The following is a 23,959-nucleotide window of genomic DNA, read 5'->3' as shown; positions in this document are numbered from 1 at the left end:
GTTGTTTTGTTTATGATAATAACAATAAATCTCAAGTCTTTCTACAAAGTTTGCTGCTTTCTGCAAATAACAATAGCCGAACACATCGATCCATAGTGACAACATAACCGGGTGGGGAAAATGTATTCAACTGAAAATCCTAATTCCTATTTTTTACATTGGACCTAAAAATTAATCACTGTTATCATTATTCTATTTCAGCGTACGTGAGAATCTGAGTGGAGGCGGCGGCGGCGGCGGCGGCGGTGGCAGCAGCGGCGGCGGCGGCGGCGGTGGATTCAATCGCAACTAAATGCATTTAAATTGCTCTTCGCATACTACAACCATTTAGTCTGTATAAGACACATGTTAGGTATAAGCACATGCATACAGTAGTGGAAAACAAATTTGCATCAACCTGCGATTTTAAATACCAAAATGGCTTCCCGAAATGACGGGTTGATGTTATGTACCGCATATGAAAGATTCCATGGTGATGCAACTTAATTGCTTGCTACTGTATGTGACCAAGTAAAGCCACCGGCTCAAACACAAATCCAAGAAATAGTTGAGCTACTGAGTACGTGTAAAATGTCATACTAAGATCAGTTTGTGACCCTTCTAACCGTAGCAATATCAATCAATCCATTCTTCTATAATAGATTTATACAACTAATTTGTTTGGAATTCTAGAACGACAAATATTTTGTATTATTTTTTATTATTTTATTTTTTATATTTACATCTATTTGGCAAGACCGATTCTATGTTTTTGGCAATATAAAGTTGAATATTTCTAATAAATTACAAATATCTAAAACTGTCTGTTTTGGGATGGCCAGTCATATTTGTGAATGAATATGTTACATTTTTTATTTGTAATACAAATGTCTTAGAAAAAAATATACTTAGTACGAGCAGGTTTGTCCAGTACAAAGTTAACAAATCATTTTGTATCAAGCCCTAGCTACATGAAACTTTTTATGTACGTTAAATAAGTACCAAAGGACAGGCAAGACAGGACAGGAAACATTTCAATAAATAATTGAGTGCGATATTCGATAAGTTCATTCACACGTAACTGACAGGTATTAAGTGTAGCACTTTAATGCGATTGAAAAAAATGTTACGGTATTGAGATGGGTTGATTCTGTAATTGAAATTTAGGATTTTATGCCTTAAGTTCAACGAGAGAATAAATAAAACTAACACAACATATAAAATCTAATTCAGCCATTCATCCGAAATATTCAATAGATTAAGGCAGTACTTCCCAACCTGGGCGCCGCGAAGCTTTCCCAGGTGCGCCGCGGGCTCATTAAAAATATATGTACACTGAAGTCTTTTTTTACAAGGTTTTTTAACGATTTCTCGATAACGATACGTCGTATTGACTTGATTCCAATCACATTATCCGTTTCAAGCTATAGGTAATCGAATGTAATTTTTGGTGTAAACACAGAAAATTTTAAAATATGTCTATATGGACCATAGCATGCTATAATTACAAATGGCATCAAAATCCGTTTTTTTAAAGCATTTAAACATGTGAAAAATCAAAATCTCGTAGGGTTTTTTTACACGGTTCGTATCCCCCGTGTAAAAAAAAGACCTGAGTGTATATTACAGTTAGGGAACGTAACTTTTTCCAAATTCATTCATGACCAGTGCCTAATATTCAAACATGTAATAAAAAATTCAATGTGTATCCTCTGTTCACTTCTGTAGTTGAGAAGTGGTCTCAAATCTCTCCCCCTGCAATAGTGACATCCAACCAACTATGCTTTTGTCGTAGCGGTGATTAAAAATGTAAAACATCTGTCAAACGTGACTCACATCAGAATTTTTACTTTTAAAATTGGAAATTTGCCTTATTTTGTACGTTTTTGGTGATCAAAAAGCTTGTAAAATTGTAGGAAAAGTTTATTAAAACAAAAAAAAAACTTCATTCTCTATAAAGAAATTCGCCCTTCTTTTCTATTAAATATTGGTGCGCCGCGGCTTTTTCAGAAAATTTCAAAATGCGCCGCGTTAGCAAAAAGGTTGGGAACCACTGGATTAAGGTGAGGCAAAAGTTCGTTTAGAGGTTTTCGACGCCTGTGCAAAATAAAACTCATTGTTCTGGGACTTGTTTGGGGGGTCTTTTAGAGCCAGACTTTTCCCTAAAAAATCATATAATTCGAAGAATTATAGGCAAAAGTGTGTTTCGGGATGATAAATTATAACATTTGTACCAACTTTGGGGGCGTACAAGAAAAAATCAATAGTGAAATGGTAATTTTATTTTAGGGCATGATTATGTTTTTCTTGAAGTTGAATTTAGGTGTATCAGACTTTAGATTTGTCGCAGGAAGCTGGAATTACATATATCCCATTATTCTGCGAGTCGAGTACCTCCATGCAAATCAAATGGAGAGTCATCATCGACAAACCGACATGAATGATCAATACAAATTACAAAGAAATTTCAGATCAAAGCACAAAACTGACATATGCCGCCGTGTTTGCGAAAAATATTTATCCTAGCCACGAACACGCGTACAAAATGTATGAGTTGGTTGTCTAATCTATTTCGGCAAAATTATTTCTATCTATGAAGAGCTTTGAGTGGCTTGGTTTATTTCCTTTAAATTCCGTTATAATTGCTTATCTTTTGACAGATACGCGTATTTCGTCTACTACTTACAGACTTCATCAGTGCCAAGTACTCAACACCACTGATACTTGGCACTGATGAAGTCTGCAAGTAGTAGACGAAATACGCATATCTGTCAAAAGATAAGTAATTATAACGGAATTTAAAGGAAATAAACCAACCCACTCAAAGCTCTATCGATACGCCTTGGTAAATAAGTTCAAATGCAGAGTAAAGCCCTGCCAATGGATCAATTTAGATGGTAAAGTTTTGAACCCACCACAGCATGCTTTTGGTGCTACTGTATATGGACAATCAAATGTAAAATACTGTGGTAGCCACAGCACAGTTTTGTCAAAACCTCAGCATTTTCATTGATCCATTGATCAATTTAAATGGCCAATTTTTGAAACCACCACAGCATGCTTTTGGCGCTACTGTTTATGGACGATCATATGTAAAATACTGTGGTAGCCACAGCATAGTTCTGTCAACCATTAGCATTTTTAAAAGAATAAAAAGAAGAGAATTAAGTATAGACACAAGATACAAAAACCCGACATGTTTGTCGGGTATGAGGATCGCAAAGGAGTTGAGAATGGCCAAAACCACCGTCTGTGCAGCAGGGTTACTTCCACTCACTTGCTTTAAAAAAAGTTTTTCGGAATTATGAAATCATGAAATAGTATAATGCTAATTAGTGCTTGTAAGTTACAAGAAGAGGTCATGAAGTATATGTTTGACACATAAAATCTGTCAATTTTGCTTCCAGTGCGTCACAATCAGCGATTTTACGACTCGTGAGCGCTCACTTTGAGTGAACGCTCACGAATCATAAGATCGCTGATTGTGACGCTCTGAAAGCGGAATTGACAGGTTTTATCAGTCAAACACATACTGTACACCCTCTTCTTGTTACTTATAAGTACAACATAACATCTAATGATTGCATAATTCCGAAAAATATTTTTTTATAGCAAGTGAGTGGAAGCAACCCTGCTGTGCAGTGCTGAAAAACGTATCAAGGAACGTTTGTCTGTTTCCCGGAAACTGCGTCAGAACGTCATGAAGGCTTTCAAAGTGGATCCAGGACTTTTGACAGGATTCCAGGACAGCAAACTCGGTGCTGTTCGCAGTACAGTTTGAAATATATGCATTCAGGAAGGTTTCTTCAAATATCGGGCTATTACGCAACCGAACCGGGCCGTAAAGCAATACATAACGGCCAAAATGAGGGCCCGAAAGCTGTATGATCAGGTGCTGACCAAATTCAACAGATGCATCCTTATGAACGATGTCAAATTGGACTTTAAACAGCTTCCGGGACAGAAGTTATATGTTGCCAGGAGTCGCGGAGATGTTCCCAAGAAATATAAATTTATTTTTGCGAACAAGTTAGCCGGTAAGCTGATATGTTAGCGAATCTGCAGCTGTGGCCAGAAGGCTCCGATTTTCATCAAACCAACAATATGAACGGACAGTTATACACCAACGAATGCCTGAAAAAACGTGTACATATTGTCGTTCATTAGGTCCCACCCGGACAGTGTTGAAAAAGTTCTTCAATTGATGCGTTTCATTTTTGCATAAGCCCTTTTCAAGTGTTAATCGTGTACAAAACTAGGGAACCAAATATGTAAAATGGCATGTTCGACAATAACATACAACTGTGCAAAGTTTCAACATACACAGCAACAAAAAATGTAATATCATTCAATGTAATTCAAACTGATGTATGAAATAATGATGTAATAGCAAAAAGCAGTAACAATATTACATCAATGGATGTAATTTTGTTCGCAAAATCGATGTACATCGTACAACGTTATATCAACAGTTATATTACACAACCGATGCAGTGACCTGGTTGCAGCAGTTTGGATGTAATATTCAACAACTTTTTTTCTGTGTAATCGTAGAAGGTCTCTGTTCCGCAATCTAGTGTCAATCACCGACGGACATCGATTGCCATCCATTGACGGCAACCGAATGTGCAGAAAGGCAGCTTCCACACCTGCGTAGGATATCGCACCCATTCACAACACACATGGGCCGGGACCAACGGCTTTACTTCCCTTCCGAAGGAAGACGTGACCAGAGATTTGTATGCCTCAGAAAAATCCCACCGACCTTGGCTGGGATTGAACCCAGACCCATTGGGGTGTTAGAAAGTAGTCACGCTTACCACTACACCACCGGCGCCGGCACAAACAAAACATAGTCGGATATCATATATTTTAATTCTTTTTTTTTTAAACATCAAATCCAATTGAATCGACTAACAAGCAAAGGTAAACAAACCACCACTGGATGTCAGACTGATGAATGCGGGTTCATCGCGTTCATTCGTGACGTCAGCGTGTAGTATCCTATGCATACTTTATAGTCAAAATTGAGTCCTTTATAGTCATTTTTGCGTATTTTTTGATTTCTGTGTACTATAACTACACGCTATTTCGAGGCTTCTCAGCGACTGGGTAAATCCAAGGGGGGGAGGTGGCTGTCAAATATGAACAATCGTCGCCTACCTCGCAAACTGGTTCCAAATGTAAACAAGCCATAAGAAACCTACAGCGTTTGTTTACGTTTGGAACCAGTTTCATACAAGAATGATCAGTAGGCTGATTTGACAGCACGTCCCCCCCCCCCACAGGGTAAATCGCACTCATTTTTGCGTGCTGCATACTGCCCATAAAAGCATAACTATCCCATATGAATAGGAAATCAAGCAAAGATGGGACAATTATGCGAGTATCGGCAGTATATGGAGTTATCAAAAACTGAGTAAACTGGTTTTGCTCCGATGAGTGGGATCAACTCAGCTTCTGGGTAAATGGTTCTGATATCATTTTTATGGCGCACTTTGAAGTTGTGAACAGGCGATTTTTGCGCAGTGAGTTTAAAATTAGTTTTTATGACCTGGATGGCGAAAGCTATCAGCAGTTTGTTGGTAAGGTATTCAACTCCAACAAATAGCTCGTTGGTATAGGTTGGTATCAATAAATACAGAATTATCATTTTCATTGTTTTTTTTTCCAATATTTTTCCTGAACGAATCAATTCAGTGCTAACATTTGAAAACGGCACAAAAGCCATTTGTAAACAAATGGTTTGTGGGCCCTTTACTCGCTACCCGAAGAACGCCCACGCAAACCAACAGCATCGTCAGGAAGGGGAAAATTTCCCCTACCCGATGTTGCTGTTGTGTCGCGTGGGTGTACTTCAAGTAGTGAGTAAAGGGCCCACAAACCATTTGTTTACAAATGGCTTTTGTGCCGTTTTCAAATGTTAGCACTGAATTTATATATAAAGCATTCATGGGGAATTCATTCGCTTCTAGCGAAATGGGTAAGGTTTACTCAGTTGGCAGTTGACCTGAGTAACCGTAACCCAGTTTACTCCATAAGCACGTTTACTCAAATTTGAGTAAAGCATGTTTACTAATTATTGAGTAACTTCACTTTTGATTGGATTGATGAATGATTTTCGACTCAAAAATGAGTATACGCTTTACACGCTATTTCAAAACTACCCAAATTTGGGTAGAATCCACCCATATCGGTCAAAACTGAACCTACCCAATAATGGGTAAACTGTTTGAAGTGACAAGTTGACAAATGAAGAACATCGACATGAATCCGGTACAAACCGTTTACGTCAAAACAGAGAAAGAGGCGAATGATGCCCAATAAAAACTTCACGACTTGACATAACTTGGCAGTGTAGTCCGTCAACAGTGGACTTGCCACTAAAGGGTGAAAAGAAGAAGACATGAATCCGATCGACGTTGTTCATTTGTCAACTTGTCGATCCCAACATAGTTTACCCATTTTTGGATAGGTTCAGTGTTGACCGATCTGGGTGGATTCTATCAAAATTTGGGGAGTTTTGAAATAGCGTGTGCTGTAACAAAGATTTTTGGTCTTTATTGTGTAGTAGCTGTCAAAATTGTTAGTCAACACTCAACATCGCCTGGCATCATTTTTTCTGGAAGCTTGCTCTAGACGCTCTAGATTGTAACTTATTAGAAGTTTCAACTTTAAAAAAAGGTACGAAACAATATTTTAAAAATGTCTGAAGCGCTGAAGGCACAGCTGGAAGTTAAATCCAAGAGCCAACAGATTCAGCAATCTTTGAACGATCTGTACGGCTGGGAGCAGGAGGTGAAGCAGCAAAAGGAGGCCCAGTCTCGGCAGCAAAAGAAAGAGGTTAGTGTTTTTTTTTTCCTGTTGTATGCATCTGGAAAAGTCTAAACCTTTGTTTTGAGAAAGCGATGGATGGATTTTAATTATCGGTTTCTATATCAAGCTTGCAGCTTACCTTCTTGCAAATTGTTAGAATTTGCTGTTCTTGCTCTAAGCATTCGGTGGTTATTATTGAATGCTGTACTTGGCATAAGTTGTGTACAACCAGAAATGAATTTGTTTTCTAGCAGGTGTAAGTTATATTTTGCAATGGGGCTTCTGAAATGTTTTATGTTTTATTTTACCGTTATCATATTATCGGTACAGTTGAAAACCGGAAAACCCCACACGCGACAATCGATTTTACTCTTGTTATGTGCGTTAAACATAGCGTCTGACCTAATGCGCTGTATTCGAACAATGATGCGCTATAATGCGCACTAAGCCCGACGTAATGTTTAACGTATAGAACGGGAGTAAAATCGAATGTCGCATGTGGGATTTTCCGGTGTCCAAATTGACCGACGATATTTCTATCTTAAACACTGGCCAGACTGATGCCTTATTTCTTGTTATAACTCTGTAGTCTGAAAGAGGCATTATTAAAAAAAATCGTGAGAATTTGCTTATTGCAAACGTTAATATAATGCTGTTTTCGATTTTGTGAGATTCAAGAGTTCCTGCATATTATTTGTGTTGTTAATTTTGTGTAGGTAGATATTTTCTTGTGTTATGATGTTGCTTTCTGAGGACAACAAAGATCTGCAACATAACTTAAATGTGGTTTTCCGGGTACGTTTCACAGGAAGCAATCTCGCCACCGGTTAGAAGCCATGTCGATGAAATGAATAAATTCACCGAGGATCAATACACCAACGAAAAGCAACAACTATCTACTGGCTCAATTTATTTGAAGGACGTTGAGGAAGCCGAGCATTACAATAAAAAGGGTATTGATCTGTGCAGGAGAGCAAAAGCAGGAGCAGATGCCAGCTCGTATAATGAAAAATGTGATCTTAACGCCATCTATATGTTTACACAAGCAATTGAGCTGACCAGTCAAAATCCTGATTATTATGTCAACCGAGCTTTGTGTTATTTTAACTTGGAACGATTCGAAAATTGTATCACTGATTGTAATGCTGCAATTGAACTGGACAGTACGTTTGTTACCGCTTATTACCGTCGGATGTTGACCTACGAGTGCATGGGCAACAGCCAATCAGCCTATTTGGAATGCCAGAATATTCTGAAGATGTCAAAAGATGCTAGTCTTCTGGCTAGAACAAAACATGATATGGAGAGGATTGGAAAACGTTTGAAGGAGGAGGCAGACAAGCATAAGACTTTGGGAAATAAGCATCTCTCAGAAAAGGACTATCAACAGGCTTGCGAATGTTTCTCAAAGGCTATTTCTGTATTTGCTTCCGAACCAATTTACTACCACAATCGCAGTTTAGCCTACTATCATTTGAAGAAATATGAATGCTGCTTGTTGGATTGCAATAAAGCTATTGAATTGGATGCAAATTACTTTCGTCCCTATTATCGGCGCGCTTGTATTCGAGAACTTCGTACAGACTACCAAGGAGCCATAAATGATTTGAAAAAATTCCTTGAGCTGGTGAAAGACGACAAACAACGCTTGACTGCCGAAGGAGATTTGGAACGTTTGCAGCGAATTCTGTACAAAAAGTCATTGCCAGAATCTTACAACTGGAACGATTTGAGGAACAACACTTCAGTCGTTAATTTTGTCCAAAAACCGCCTCACCTGTGTTCTAAGGTAAGTGTTTGTTAATAATCGTGGGTCGATCCCATTTTACAAATATATCATCTTTTCAGAAACCGCTAAAGCGAATTCCGATCTGCGAAGTATCCTCTTCCACTGATTCAAATATGAACCCTTCCAACTACGTCATCGCGTCCAACTATGAAAAAATTCCGGACTCAGTAATTGATAAGATTTTTAATAATAACACTGGCGAGCGCGTGGTTGAACCGAAAGTAGAAAACAAGCTAGAAAACCTTTTTCCTTCAGCTTCGATGCCCAAATTGAAGCAGTTATTTTCCCCACCTACAACGCCGTCCAGTCCTAGCGAACCGATCGGTAAACAGTCGACAACTGGTGATACTCAACCAGTTAGCAACAGAAACAGCAAACAGGTCTCTAGACCAGGGGAATTGAATATTAATAAGAAGTCTATCAAGTTGAACGAGACTAACACCATGGCAGAACCGCAGTCGACAGAAAAGGCGAAAGAAGATAAGGATAAAATTAACCAAGGAAACGTAAGTGTGCTCGGCCCTTGTGCCATTGCTTGATTGGCTTTTGCTAAATTTTCTGCAAGAGTCAGTGTAAATAGATAACTAGATATAAACTTGTATAAGCAACTGTTGGTTTTCTATATTTGCATGCTAAACGAGAACAAAACTGTTGTTAGTTGAAATCAAATAATTTTTCAACATAGGTTACGTAAATGTTAACGTTTGTTATGAAACAGAATCTTTCCTGTCACAATACTTATTTGGTACAACATCTCAACTTGTCTATATCTATAATCAAAACAAGCGAAAATAGTATCTATTTAGAAGTAGATTTTTAAAATACTGCTCAATGATAGTTATTCAGACTTGGTGAACACGTCCTTATGGCATTAAAAAAAACACATTAAAATTACAGTACAGTTACTTTTCTCTCCAAACAAAGACGAAACGTCTTTTTGATACAAGCGTTCATAACTAGAAACGCTTCGTTTTTACTTCCCCAATGAGGTCCTAGCTCATCAGCAATGTTTGTATCGTGAAGCACCATATTCAATCTTGTTCGCTGAGCTAAGATATAATTTTGAAAATAATGATAACATGTCGGACTCGATTATTCGTAACTGGCTGTTTTCATTTCGTACAGTATCACCCAGCTCACCCGACAAAAACAGGACCGGATAATCGGGGTTTGACTAACTAATCCAACTGCCAAATACATACTAAAAATCAAAACAATCAGACAGTATGCGTACAGCACAAATCTAGAAATTGACAGCATAATGCGTGTTTTTACTTTTAATCCGACATTTTGCGGAATAACGAGGTCCGGATTATCGAGTGTCGGATGGATACTTTTCTTTCTTTTACATTGCATTGTGGTAGATGTACCAGTTATGGCTATATGTTCATATAATGGTGTGCAATGGAATTTCCATAGCCCATAATCGGAACACACCAATAGAAACGTGAAGCCATAACTACCCTAAAAGGATTTCAATTGAATTACTAATGCTTGACTAAATTTTATTAAACGGTATATCACATGTAATGTTAGCACATAAGAGTTGGGTTATCCATAATCCACGTAAACAGTTGGAGGGTTGTGTTTCGATTCTACGGTCTATACAAATTATAAAAAAAAATTACGATCGACTTTAGACGAGGGTCTACAATAAAAAAAAAATTATGGGCAGCCTCCAACGAAATTATCGAATTAGTTCGTTACATTTATGCATAACTGATCAGGGGACTGGTTGGGATCCATGCTTCTTACGCTAAAGATAACGAGTTCAATTCTCAGCCTCGAAAAAGATTTTTTCTAAGTGTGTACGCACACTAATACCTCGGAGTCAAAGTCTTAAATAAATAGCAGACTGAAAGCATTTCCATCAGAATATTGTTTGTAGGGTTAACTACCCCATTTCCGGCCTATTAAGCATAACCCGCACTTAGTCTTTCTTAATCTAGTTCAGCTTAGCACCAAACGGATTGTTATTATTATTGATGGCTTCCAAATTTATTTATCTTTTCGTACGTACCGTAAGATTTTAAAACGAGAAACCAATCGTTGAGATATTGTCAAAAGTCCAACACTGCTTCTTGACGCCAACTCGGCCTATGGATTTTAAACTTGGTCTAACGCATTGAAACGCAATTGAAACGCCATTGAATTTACTTCGGCCTATCGGATGAAGATAAAAATTGATTCGGTCGGAGCGCTTCTTTTGATTTTGGGAATAATGGGTGCAAACCTTCATATCACGCGTTCGCAATGACTTCGTTCGTTAGATTATTAACTAAAGTATCGTACCAAACGCATAATTGACTTGTTAACTCTGACATCATGGATTTATTTGAAGTTTTCTGCTCGATAGGCCCAAAATGGGCGATTAGGCCGAAGTAGTTCTCTACCCTACTAGCTCCGTATTTGAAAGAGAATGAGCCTCTAGGTAAAGTGAGCGACTGTCCATATTATATCATACACCATGGACAATCACCCATATATTAACCTAATGCATCTTTTATTAGGGGAGCTTTTGACGTTTTTCTTATGAAAATATGCCGTTTTCAAATATTAATATCTCTGGTTGGGGCAAACATCAAAAAAATACCTTTAGGCGACATTTGAAAGAGGGCGTATATTATTCTAAATAATATTAAAATATATAGAGTTATGTTATGTTTTTCCCTCCCCTTGGTTAGTTTTTGCACCTTGCTGTTGGTGGGCGGGTGAGTGGGCATGCTTTTTAGTGGAGTGTTGGAGACGGTAGGTTTATGGCCGATGTTGCTGGCCCATGCCGCGATAGAATGGCACCATGGGCAGGCAATGGGGATTACTAAGCTTCCCCTTTCTGATAAACCACTGTAGGAGAGAACCAAAGATCTAGTCTAGCAGTGATAGTATAACAGTTGTTACTCCTTTGATTGAGAGCCGCGTCGTAGTACGATTACGTATAGGCACTGACGTTGGGTGCGATACTGGCGAGTTTTGCTGCAAATCACTCTTATTTTATTTATTTTCACGCAGATGGATTTATTTGGGTTTGCAAGGGAATTGTACTATTGAAGTATTTCAGTAAGTGCCCATCAGTGATCCTTCTATTTGCGTGACAAGCTTTCATTGTTGTTTTCATTGAAGTATTACTCAGGGAACAACGTTAAACACCATTTGTGTACATGGTATTGTAACTAATCTTATATGTGCTTCATTTTGGTTTGGGATAAGTGTTTGAACTATGGCTCGGGATTTCCACTGTGGTGTGCTTCTATTGTGACATATCCATATGTATTTTTGTGGTGTGACATAGTGGACGCGTGTGCGCATAGTTGGAGCATATACACTATATAATATATAATTTAAAATTAGCTTGGAAACTAACTTCAAAGTGAAGCATTTTAGTCACTTGAAGGTATCACCTGGGACGAACAAAGATATAATTAATATATTTCAAAGCCAGAAGTACTTGAAAGACGTTAAATTTTAGTTTGAAAGCATGGGTTACGATTGTGTAGGCAGCTTAGAGATTTCAGTTATTTATTAATTAAGACTAAATAATCATCAAATGAACTTCAATAAGAGAATTCAGAAAGTCAATTAACATAAGAGATAAGATGTGGGGGGTCCGCTTAGGGAGGCAACTGGCCTTTAGAGTTGTATAATAAATCTTCCTATTTAGTATATTTGTTAATTACAGGCAATGTCAATAGCAGTCATATCTTCAATCAGGCGCTTACGAATAAGTGAAGTTTTGGGATAGGTGTGTTAAACATGTTGATAGGTTTGAAATAAGAATTAGGATTGTTGTGCTTTAGTTTTTGGTAAGGTATGATGTGTCAACTAAACCCTTTTGAGCCAATGTTCAAAAATCAAATTGATTGAGCGATTTATTGAAAGACACCTTCATTGAAACATTGCGTTGCGTTAGAAAACAGTATTCTTCTCTAACGAAAATTGACAAATCATACATCTAACATAGTAGTGTAGCAGTGTCGCATAATCTAATCACAATTGCTGCAAATAGTGCCGGCAGGGCTGAATACGGATCAAAACTAACATAACTCTTAACACTTAAATGATCCCTGAACTAACACTCAGCCATTGCACTTTTAGTTATATATTACTTTTATTTTCCAACTAATTTATCTATGCTTCTTTCTATTGTTTGGATCAAGTACAACTAATACTAAACGACCTTTATGTATGCTTTACTCCCTTTTAACCCATTATCTTTATGAATGGCGAATCTTATGGAGCTGGAACTCAAAGAAATAACGTGATTTCAATGGACTAAGGAGAAGGAATAGAATTACTTCGAACAGGATATCAAACAAATTCAGGACCAGTCTATTAGAGACCAGAAATCAAAAAGGCACCAGTGATTTATATACTCGGAGAGGTATTTGATAAATAATCAAAAAGTGGTACCGTAAAACGGGGTTTCTTTGATAATGCGGGTAACTTTGATAGTATAATATAAAGATTAAATTTACTCGCTGCGCTTTTTCTAAATTATACATATTGGTTCCATATTGTAGCTTAGGGTATTTCCGTTGATATCGTATATATTTTCTACATAGTAGGGGAATTTACGTATTCTCGGAAACCTAAGCAGCGACCTTCTTTCTATAGCCTTTTTCTCTATGGAACGCACACATATGCAGTATTGGTTTGTTTATAATCTTTTGCTGCCAGCTGCTCTAACAATTTCAGTCGAAAGAATTGTCAAAAACTGTTTTGAAACGCTTTTACAAAGCTCCAATCTTCTCTAGTGAGAGCGAGTATTGTCGGCAACCAGTTTTTCTTCGGCAACCGTTCCATTTGAACTGCATGAAAATCTGCTGTTCTATTATCGGCAACTCGAAATCAGCTAAAATTTGTAGTGCGTGTGTTTCATTTCAAGAAAACCTTGCTAGATTGCTTTTTCACAGTGGTAAAAATATAGTCAAATTGAAGCTGAACGCATAAAGAATCGTTTGCATGCATTCAGCGAAGTGTTTTCGTAAGAAAATCCAGTGAAAATAGTGTTTCAATTTGGGTTGCTGAAAATAGTCTGTCATGCCGAAGCCGTCATTTCCCCTATGTGTTACATATTTTACAAACATATTAAAAAACCATTTTCATATTTTTCGCATGTTTGAAAAAGCACTCAAACCATAATTTATTACCGATATAGACATCACAAATTTAATGTTGTTTTTGTATTGCCTATGATGTTTTCTGATTATATACTCATTCAAAGTTTCATATTTAAAGAACTGAAAAGTTTGAGTTTCACGATTTTTTTCTATATTCATCGAGCATTATCAAAGTAACCCCAAATCAAAATACTGATGTTCGGTCACACAACTTAAAAAATAGTGCAAATGCTTTAGTTTCCGATAAACAAATAACTATCGAATTAACTCCTGGATCCTCAGTACTTGTTTTAAAAATATAAAATTAAAAAAAAAATATTCATTGCTGCAAAAAATATTTAGAATATACTTTAAAAAATTATCAATGCTACCCCGTTTTACGGTAAGCTAAAATCATAGTGGAGCCAAGGATCATGAGAGGTAATTGTCAATAATTCATTAATTAGTAGAAATAACCATATTATCCTATAATTGATATTACTATTTTTATATATCAATGAAATTAGTCATGACAGAGTAACAGAACGGGTTTAAAAACAGATGGGGAAGGACAATATACACAAGTTGACACAATACACAAGACAAAATAACAAAATAAGTGACGACAGAAGACAAGACTGGGACAAAAATCAACCCTAAAAAAAAAAAAAAAAAACAAGAATGTGCAATTATATTATCAAAACTATTTGGATCAACACAAAAACAACAGTGACCAAACGGGCACCATAGCCTAGGAACGTCTGTGTGTTGATTTAAAATAGAGGCTCATAGAAGCAACATTTATCAATAAAAGGGGTCCAGTGTAGAGTTTAAGCAAGTGTATGCTGCCTATTGCGAAGAGGTGCTGGCGAAAGCCATCGGACCGACGCTTTCAGCAGATAAGACATAGTTTTGATATCTTTGAGTCAGCTACAAAGAAATTCGGTAACTGGTTATTGGAAAACAATTGATTCCAACCGGCACCTCTTCACTACAATATCTTCACGATTGTACTCAGTATGCATTATTAGATTATCGGTCAACAGATATTAGGAATGATCACTTTTTATATTGCTCAATTCTGAGAAGTGCAAATTTACGCAACACTGCCACTGTGATCAGTACAAAAAAAAATGAAAAATATTGAGTTAAGTTATGTTTTCAACCAGGCTTGCAATTGCTCATTACAGCTAAAATGCTATTTTTATGTATTAAGAAACAATGTGATACTATAATGATAATTTTTATTGGTAAGATGCTAGAAGAGGTGGTAAAGTTTGTACATGACATATAAAATTTGTCAATTTTGCGTTCAGAAGGTCACAGCTAGCGATTCTATGATCGCTGATTGCTCGCTCATCGCGTTGCTCATCGTTACAGCTAATCGCTAGTTGTGACCTTCTGAAAGCAAAATTGACAAATGTTATATGCCATATACAAACTTTTCTACCTCTCCTTGCATCTTACAAATAAAAATTATCATTATAGATAGTATCCCATTGTTTCATAATACCGAAAAATAGCATTTTAGCTGTAATGAGCAATTGCAAGCCTGTTTTCAACTTCTATAAAATCAATTTGACTTTGCTTATTTTTAAACATATATTTGGGCTTTAACTTTTTTTTATAAAAATAGATACAGGCTATGTTTTTGTAACAAAACTCTCTCATTAATGATTTTCACAAGAAATTTGATTGTGCTAAAAAACTAAATTTTAACCCAAGAACAGTCGCGTCAATTAGGTACCACCAATCAACAATTACAACGGTTTCTTTTTGACGTTCAAACATCAAAGATTTGTTTGAAATTTAATCGTGTTGTACTTCTGTAACAAATAATCCCAAATAACATTTAACGTTTTATGAAGTACAACATTAATAAAACCCTGGTCAAGATAGCTTTGCCTTTATTACATCCACCAAAACCTCACTAAAACTAGAATCTGTCTAGTTGGCCAACCCTGAAGAAGGTTCTAAAGAGTGTATTATCGAGCCACTTCAAGAATGACTTGCCGCAAAAGATTATATGACGAATGCATTGAGAACCATTTAAAATCCTTATTAAAAGAACAAACAAATCCATTTGGCATCAATACTTGTGCCATTTGCCTTTGACACTTGGTAAGTGCACTAAAAATAAAGCATCAATCAAGATAAAAAGGGATACATAAATATCGTCCGATCTTGCCATATCCATTGTTCAAAAATGAATCTGTCAAAAATCCTCATCATTAAAGTGAAAGAATTTCCAAAATTATCGAAACTCATATTGTGGTCTATTTTTAGGTGACAGGTTAAACTAATGTGAAATGTGCTTCGGAAGATCGAAAAAATACGTCCACCTTCGGAAAACGTTGATTTGACTTATTATTTTTAATTTATGGAAACAAAATATAGTTATTTGTTATGTTAAGTATGATAACATAATTTGATGATTTTCAAATTTGATGATTTTCGACAAGAGACAATTTGATGATTTTCGTAATCTTTATTACTGTTCATTTGTGAATTGAAGAGAATAAAGTTATTTTAAATGAAAAACTTCTTGAAAAACGAAGATTGTAAAAAAGCAAATGGAATAATAACATGGTGATAGCATAAATATTAATTTTCCATAAGCCATTTGTGAAAAAGCTGTTTTGCTTTCATGAAATCTCTAACAAATGATAAACATTTAAATGCGGCTTTTATGAAGATAATTTGCAGACTGGATTTTTTTTAACTTAAGCCATTTTGCTTGATCCTATTCCGTTTAGTTTTATGCTAAGAGGAAGAGGAGATAACTGGCTTCTTATTATTTAATCTCTATCTCTATCTATCTCTATCTCTATCTTACGCACTTCAAATCGGCCAATCACGAGCTGGTTCGCGTTTGACAGAAAAGTGGTTCGTTTTCGCCCCCGTATTGTCTCCTCTTCCTCTTAGGTTTTATGACGGCATTAAGGTGGCAAAGTTGCTTGTTTATCTTTCGATAGTTTTGTTGTGGGTTGCGTGACATCCTTGATAAGGGCAATTCATATATTGGAAGCAGTATCGCAGGAAGTGTATCTACGTTACTTGGAACAGGTGGAAGCTCAATCGTCCCCAAAACGTTTTCCTTCTTCCGATGCGATGCGATGAAGTTTATGTGCGCTTGCTTGGAATTGTTAGAACAGTTAACCATTTCGCCGAATGAAATCGTTGCTATGGTTCGGAAGGCAGCCAATTTCCAGCTTCTGAAGTTTCCTGTCAGCAGTTTTCTGTAGTCCCAGTTTGGCACTGATGCTATTCGGATCATCATCGCAACGTTATTTCTGGATAAGGCTGCCAGTGACAATATGCTGTGTATTCCCATCAATTTTAAGCGTCTAATTTGACGACTTCCAGTGCTTCGTAAACCGCATTCACTTCGCTCCTCTCAGTCGGCTGCTCTGTTGTTGTTGACCGATTTTGTCGAAGCTGCGGGGCCTCACCGTCGACAGCATTGCTAGAATTATTACTCGACAATCCTTTGGCATTTCTTTGTGATTCTGCGTTTGAAAGCCCCACACACTAAGATTTTGTTTCCGTTTTCGGTAAATTTTACCGAAATCAAAACAGCTGAACGTTCGGTAAAACTTTGACCTTCATTTTAAAGGCTATTGAATTTGACAATAATATCAAAACATATTCAACCTTGTTTAAATGATCAAATCTTGTCATGAGTGGAGATTTAATTTCAAAGTAGCTGAAAAGCAATTGAATTGAATTGCATAAATTTTACCGAAAAATTCAGCTGTTCAGATTTCGGTAAAAATTACCGAAGTCGGCGATAATTTCTAAGTGCACACACAATTATGTTTTTCTCTGTCTCTAGGCGGATCCATCTTTTTAGTTTTATTTGTAAACAGTAGGAGGTTTTGCTATACACTTCATTGACATCAAAACGCTTTTTTATCCCGTTTGAAACCGAACGGCTTTATTATTGCTTTTATAATTATAAAACACCTCTATGGAGTATTTTTTCGTGACATCAATAAAACAAATATCGATTGATTTACTAAACAGTTTTATAAAGGGATAGAGTGCTGCATTAAATTCATTTTTAAAATCAGATACTTTCTGATTTTCTCGTCATGCTTTAAAAGGTTTTTAAAGTCAAGAATGTTTTGTACTTTTAAATGCTGTATTTAAACTAAAAAGATTGCTTATTGGCGTTATAAAACCACAATAAATCAAAGTGAAAGCCGAAAGGCTGTTAAATTGTTACTTGGGAAGGATACTATCGGTTGTACGACTTTTCCCCGAAAGTTGTTTTCCCGAATGTAACCTTTTTCCGAATAACATTTCCCTAAAATATTATTGCCGAATGGAACGATTCCCCGAATGTAATGTTTCCCCGAAAATATATCACATATCAATTTCGATTAATATCAAAACAATGTTATTTTCAAGATAATACTGCAGTTTGTTTAATTTTTTAATATTAATTTACGTAATTTCACTTCGTTCGAAGAATTTTTGATTGACTGAATGTGGTATAAATGAGGGACATCTGGTGATTCTTAGCACAATGCATTTTTCAGCTACTCTTCATACTTCAAATGCTTGTCACGTTCCGGTTTTTGTATGTCCCCCGTTGGAATTGTCTTCGTTATCTCCGCGAATCGTGGCTATGGTCAGTTGTGTTTCTTCTTGAAACAGTTACCACACAGGCTGAAAGTGTCTATTTTTCTTAAGTTCCTTTAAATCAAGTCTACACAAGGTGCAGCCCACGGTCCAGATGTGGTCTCTGGATCTCTACATGAGACCTTTCTAGCCAAATATAATCTAGTTTGAACTAATGTTGTGTTGGCAAAAAATTATAAACATTGATCGCGCACGGGCAGGATCTTTTCCTACGTTGTGTTATGTAAATAAAATACACGACTGATTATTTGGCCGTTCTGCCATGACGGAGGCATATGAACTATTGCTTTTATTGATAATGCAAATGTGTGTGTGTCATCCTCTATCCCTCACCCAGCCGGGGGCGTTGGACAAGTAGAACTGCGAATAATTTGATCAAATCTCATGCTCCGTAATGGTGCCCTTTAACGGCGCCGGTGGTGTAGTGGTAAGCGTGATTACCTCTCACCCCAGTAGGCCTGGGTTCAATACCAGTCGGCGCCGCCGGGATGTTCTGAGGCATAACATCTCTGATCACGCCTTCCTTCGGATGGGAAGTAAAGCCGTTGGTCCCCGGTTCATGAGTTGATGGGTCGATAGGTAGGGTCCAGGTGTGGGAGCTGCCTTCCTGGCACGTCGGTAGCATTGGTGCTCAGCACGGAAAACAAGATCGACGGAAAAAACAAAACCAAAGGAAAAAAAAAAAAAAAATGGTGCCCTTTATGTTGTGAAGACTAGTACTTCAAAAAGGGTAACTTTTGAGGCAAGACAGGGTGTCCTCAACAAGTTAAGGGAACAGGATGCACTAGATGTCCACAACAGGTACAGCAAAACATCACATAGACGCCCTTATTCACACTAACTACTCAGGGGGTAGAAGGTCAAGAAGAGCCACCGCCGCCAACTAAAGCTTGAACCGGGTACCTGGGACTCCCAAGATATACCCGCGGCAATGGTCAGCAGACGATGCCCTGTGCGTATTTAGTATGTAATATGTTTTATTTGGATACACAAAATGTTTGAAACCATGCGTCATCTAAACCATAATTTGCATCACCACAAATACATCTTAACAATCTTCAACTGGAAAGTACTCACCAAATCACTTCACCCGGGAGCACATTCCCGATGCTTCCACGCATATTTTTCTCTCCACTCCAACCACACAACAACCAAATATCACTTTTCTTTTTCAAGACACTCCGTGCACAAAGCAATGCACATCGCAAAACACTAACAATAGATCAGCGCCGTGCTCATCACCGCGTAAATAAACAGAAATTAAAATTTTCACTCGCGATGCCACAAATTTTTGGTCCGGGAGAAACAATCAAACCACGCAGCGCCAAATCTTCTGATGCTTGCAATTTTGCAAACATGATGAATCATAGTTGAAGATGCTAATTTCAAATAACAGACTGTAGTGGTAATTTTTATACGATAGATGGAGTAGATGAAAGCATAGAGTTGATAGTTCCGTTAGAGTACGGCAGTGTGAAGATTATATATAGATATTAGAATAGCGAGCTAGGACAGCTAACGGAACTATCAACTCTATGCTTTCATCTACTCCATCTATCGTATAAAAATTACCACTACAGTCTGTTATTTGAAATTAGCATCTTCAACTATGTAAATCGTTGACTTCACGTAGAAGTAATACTAAAAACATATAGTCAAAGTATGATGAATCATATTTTCTTTCTTGATTCTAAAACTTCTCGGAAAGCGAGAAAACCACCACTCACACACGTATAACCGTCCGGGAGGCAGAGTGTCAGCGCTAATCCGGCAAATGCAGCCGAAAACTATGAAAGAGAATGCACGCACAGAACAGAGAGCAAATTTAGACACAACCGTATCCAAAGGCGTTCGAAACTCCGCTTTTATTGACAATGCAATACAATACACTGAAGGGATACATTTATTCCACTACCAGCGGCACCTGTTTCTGTAGTGTGCATCAGTACGGCTGGTAGGGTAGGTACACACTTAGTGGACAGTTGCACAAACAAACATTTATTATTATTGTCAATCCAAAAATATAGTGTAAATGCATTCTATAATTAACTACTTCATTCGAGTAGCTAAAATAACGTTTACGATCTTTCGAACTTCGAAATAAAACAATATTTTAAGATTTTTTCTTCTACACTGAAAACGAAACTAACTCATAGAGTGAGTTAGCTTTATTCATTTGTGAGTCACTTTTACTCATCCGTATGGAGACATTTCTAAAAGCGTAGGTCACTCAGCGCATCACTAACCTACGCTTTTAGAAATTTCTCCATACGAATGATTCACTCTCTGAGTAAGATTCGTTTTCGTTCGTGTAGAACCTCAAGGAAAGTAGCCAAAGTTTGTTTGTTCCATAAAAAAGTAGTAACTTGTGGTTCAGTTTTGTGAAATCGCTAGTATTATACATATTTTTGATTTTCGAATCTTGTTTTTGCTACCCAATAAACAATTTAGAGGACTGCTTTGGACAACATACGAGACTTCAGTGCCAACATTTCAAAGGGGCGTAATTGCATTTGTAAACAATGGTTTTAGTCGTCGATTTCTCGTGAATGAAAGCTCACTCATAAAAATGAATGACACCAGCTGGTAGAGAAATGTTTCCTGTACCAGCTAACATTGGTAATTTGGAAGAGTGGGCTTTTATTTGCGAGAAATCGACGGCTAAAGCCATTGTTTACAAAAGCAATTACGCCCCTTTGAAATGTTGGCACTGACTTGGTTCACTTAACTTTTTGGTAGAAGGACTTTTTCCCACTTGACACTAGGTATTCTGATATTGCACGTTGGCAATAGCACCACAATTTTAACTGTCATAATACCAGCATTTCAAAAGCTTGGCATGAACAAGCTCGCTTCACACAACAGGATTGTCACTCATTTTGCAGGTTCGGTATTATGACTGTTAACAGTTCAGCGAGCTTACAACTTCTGTCACTTCTGAGGATGCACTTTGATTTAAAGAAGACATTTCTGCAAAGACATGCATGCGGAATTTAATGATGCACAGAAGAATAAACAGAAATGTTGTGAATGCGTAGATTTTCTTTAAAAATCTGTTATTATCTGTGTTACATATTTTGTAATATTGTAACATTCCAGAAAAAATGGTAGCATTACTGATCAGAGCTCGTATGCATACTCCTACGAAAAGCGTAAACAAGCTGTCCACGGTGGAATGGTATACTGTATACTGGAGGCATACTACTGAAAAAAAGTGGACATTTTAAGAAAGTAGCAAAATCGCGATGATCATTCTATATTTTATTCCAAATTCTAAAATTCCAACAAGCTCATAGAACTGCCAAAAATGAAGTTAAATTATTGTCATGATCTATAGCAGTGATGGCCAAAGTTTTATTCGCACATGTTGCTTGGATCTCTATGATGCAACAACCTCAGCTTGAATTTCTTTTCGCATTACGAATGTATGGCCAAAATAATTGGGAAATACACAAAATTCAACATAAAATATGACCATCGAACAAAGATTCAGCTATTGAAAAAATAGCCATGAGCACCACTGATCTATAGTCTATAGTATTATTTTTTCCACCAGTTTTTCAGCCATTCTTGGAAGGGGGTGATGAAAGTTTGTATCACTCTTAATAGACTATTACAATATTTTATTTACGACTAATTAAGTGATGTATATATTGCATTTTTTTGAATAACAACTAAACACATTTGTTGGACTTCAAAGAACATCCAAAGGAAAATTTCAAGGTTTCTTACACACAGTTCTACCCATAGGGTTTGAGGCCACTCCGTTCTTCAAATGTCCATGTTAGGCTTGATTCGTACTATTGCTTAATATGAGCTGTCTTTTCAAACTTTTTCAGAACAAAGTTATTGAGTTCATCCAGTATTGTGGAAATAGGTTGATTAAGTACCATTTGCATTGAAAAACTCAGTTTTGACAAAAACTACTATGGGACCGACATGCGAAGAGCGACAGTATATGGGACATAAGTAGCAACCTCGTATTGGTCGGTCTTCGCTATAAACAACGCCTGGAAATCCAATCTACAGATATCCTACAAAAAATCGAAACTTCTCCGGGGAAATACACCATTTGGAGAACCGTATTTCAGGGAAACTGTTTACGGGGAATTGATTTTCGGGGAATAGTCGTACATTCGATACTAGATCACATAACGTAATGTACTTAAGAATTAAGAGCCACGTGCAATGCATCCGGATCTGATCCGTTGCGGCAAATCTGACTGTTAGATAGATTAAACTTTATAGCTTAATCTATCCAACAGTCAGATTTGCCGCAACGGATCAGATCCAGATACATTGTGCGTGTCTCTTAAGAACATACGTAAATTGAGAAAATAGATAATTCCTAATATGCACGAAATTACGGCGCTTCGAGGCAAACTTTTAATGGTGATTTTTAAATAGAGTCAACAGTTATTATCAGCTTTGTTTAAAAGATCTAATTTCTGGTTTATTGTAGTTCGCTAAATGAATGTGCAACTCCTAGAATGTGTCATTAAGATTGAACATATTAATAATTTATCATGATGAAGCTAAAAATCTAGAGTAAATTTCTTTGCAGTGTCTATCGGAAACTGTACAGGAAGCCGGTGCTAAGTCTGAACAAGAATCTGATTCCAAGTCAACCAAACCCGAAGCTGAGGAATCCAAAACAAGCCTAAAATTAACCGGTTTGTCTGGCACTACAAACCCAAACCCTCCCATTCCATCGTCTAGCGTAAAATTCTACCACAGCTGGTGTAACATGAAAACAGCGGAAGAGAAATATCAGTATTTGAAGGTAATGTCATTCGATTAATTATTTTAGTTTAATCTAAAACCCTTTAATTTCATATCGGTACCTAGACGCTGGAAAATGCATCCCTCAACAAACTCTTGGGAGTAAACATGGGCAGTGATATGTTGTCGGACATTCTGCAAGTTCTACAGCAATTCTGTCTACAGGATAAAATATCACCGATGAAGATTCTCAGTGAAGTAGCAAAGAACCCAGAAGCTGGAATACTTTTTATGATGCTGGGAGAAAGAGATAAGTATGGTAAGGTAGCAAATAATAATCATTTTCTGGCTTTTATTGACTCAATATTTTCATTTGTTAGCTTTGATTCAACTGCTGGACCTAATGGAAGAACTGAAGGATGACAAGGATCAAATCCTTGCAATTAGGAAAGGTTTGATTTTCTAATTGCTAGCTGCAGATTAACCTTTACGTACTTAAACTTATTCTTAAACAAATGGCTTTCATTTTCTCAGTATTGGTGCGATTTTGATAATGCAGGATCAAATCAATCAGGAATTCATTCTAGTTTTAGAATTTGTAATAGAACATGCCACGCAGTTGGCATTTTTTTTTAAAACTTGACGTATTTTAATATTCAAAAAAATTTACGGAAATTATTCTCATTCTTCGCACATTCAGAACAAGAATAAATTCGATTGGAATCTGTTTCATGAAAATCGCTGCCGAACTGAAAAATTGCGAGTAATATGAAATATTCTGCAGAGATACAGGTTGAGTGCGTAAGGTTAAGTGAGTGATTTTGTGTTATAACTTTTATTTGTCGATTGAAACTGAACTATTCCTTCCGGCATTGAGTTGGTGCAAGAACTGTTACTATACCATCTTGAA

General features: G+C 36.9%; 2 protein-coding genes across 3 annotated transcripts in view; both read left to right on the top strand.

The window, feature by feature from the left end:
• HnRNP-K (Heterogeneous nuclear ribonucleoprotein K) overlaps positions 1 to 1,202 on the top strand; it is a 44,806-nt gene extending 43,604 nt beyond the window's left edge. For both annotated transcript variants that reach the window (XM_065225882.1, XM_065225883.1), the window contains one exon: positions 202 to 1,202. In XM_065225882.1, coding sequence (XP_065081954.1) covers positions 202 to 292 — 91 coding nt within the window. In that variant the 3' untranslated portion in view covers positions 293 to 1,202. The remainder of the gene's footprint in view (positions 1 to 201) is intronic.
• Positions 1,203 to 6,594: 5,392 nt separating this feature from the next.
• spag (spaghetti) lies at positions 6,595 to 23,959 on the top strand. The gene is made up of 6 exons (XM_065225879.1): positions 6,595 to 6,822; positions 7,604 to 8,584; positions 8,644 to 9,090; positions 22,892 to 23,110; positions 23,176 to 23,368; positions 23,430 to 23,959. Exons 1-6 carry the CDS (start codon positions 6,685 to 6,687, stop codon positions 23,513 to 23,515), a joined length of 2,064 nt encoding a protein of 687 aa, XP_065081951.1. The 5' UTR covers positions 6,595 to 6,684; the 3' UTR covers positions 23,516 to 23,959.

This window comes from Ochlerotatus camptorhynchus, unplaced genomic scaffold, assembly GCF_037179485.1.
Source record: "Ochlerotatus camptorhynchus isolate MF236.1 unplaced genomic scaffold, CSIRO-AGI_Acam_v1.1 ptg000240l, whole genome shotgun sequence".
NCBI lineage: Eukaryota > Metazoa > Arthropoda > Insecta > Diptera > Culicidae > Ochlerotatus > Ochlerotatus camptorhynchus.
Note: the sequence above shows the minus strand (reverse complement) of the source record. Positions and strands in the feature narration are given on the sequence as shown.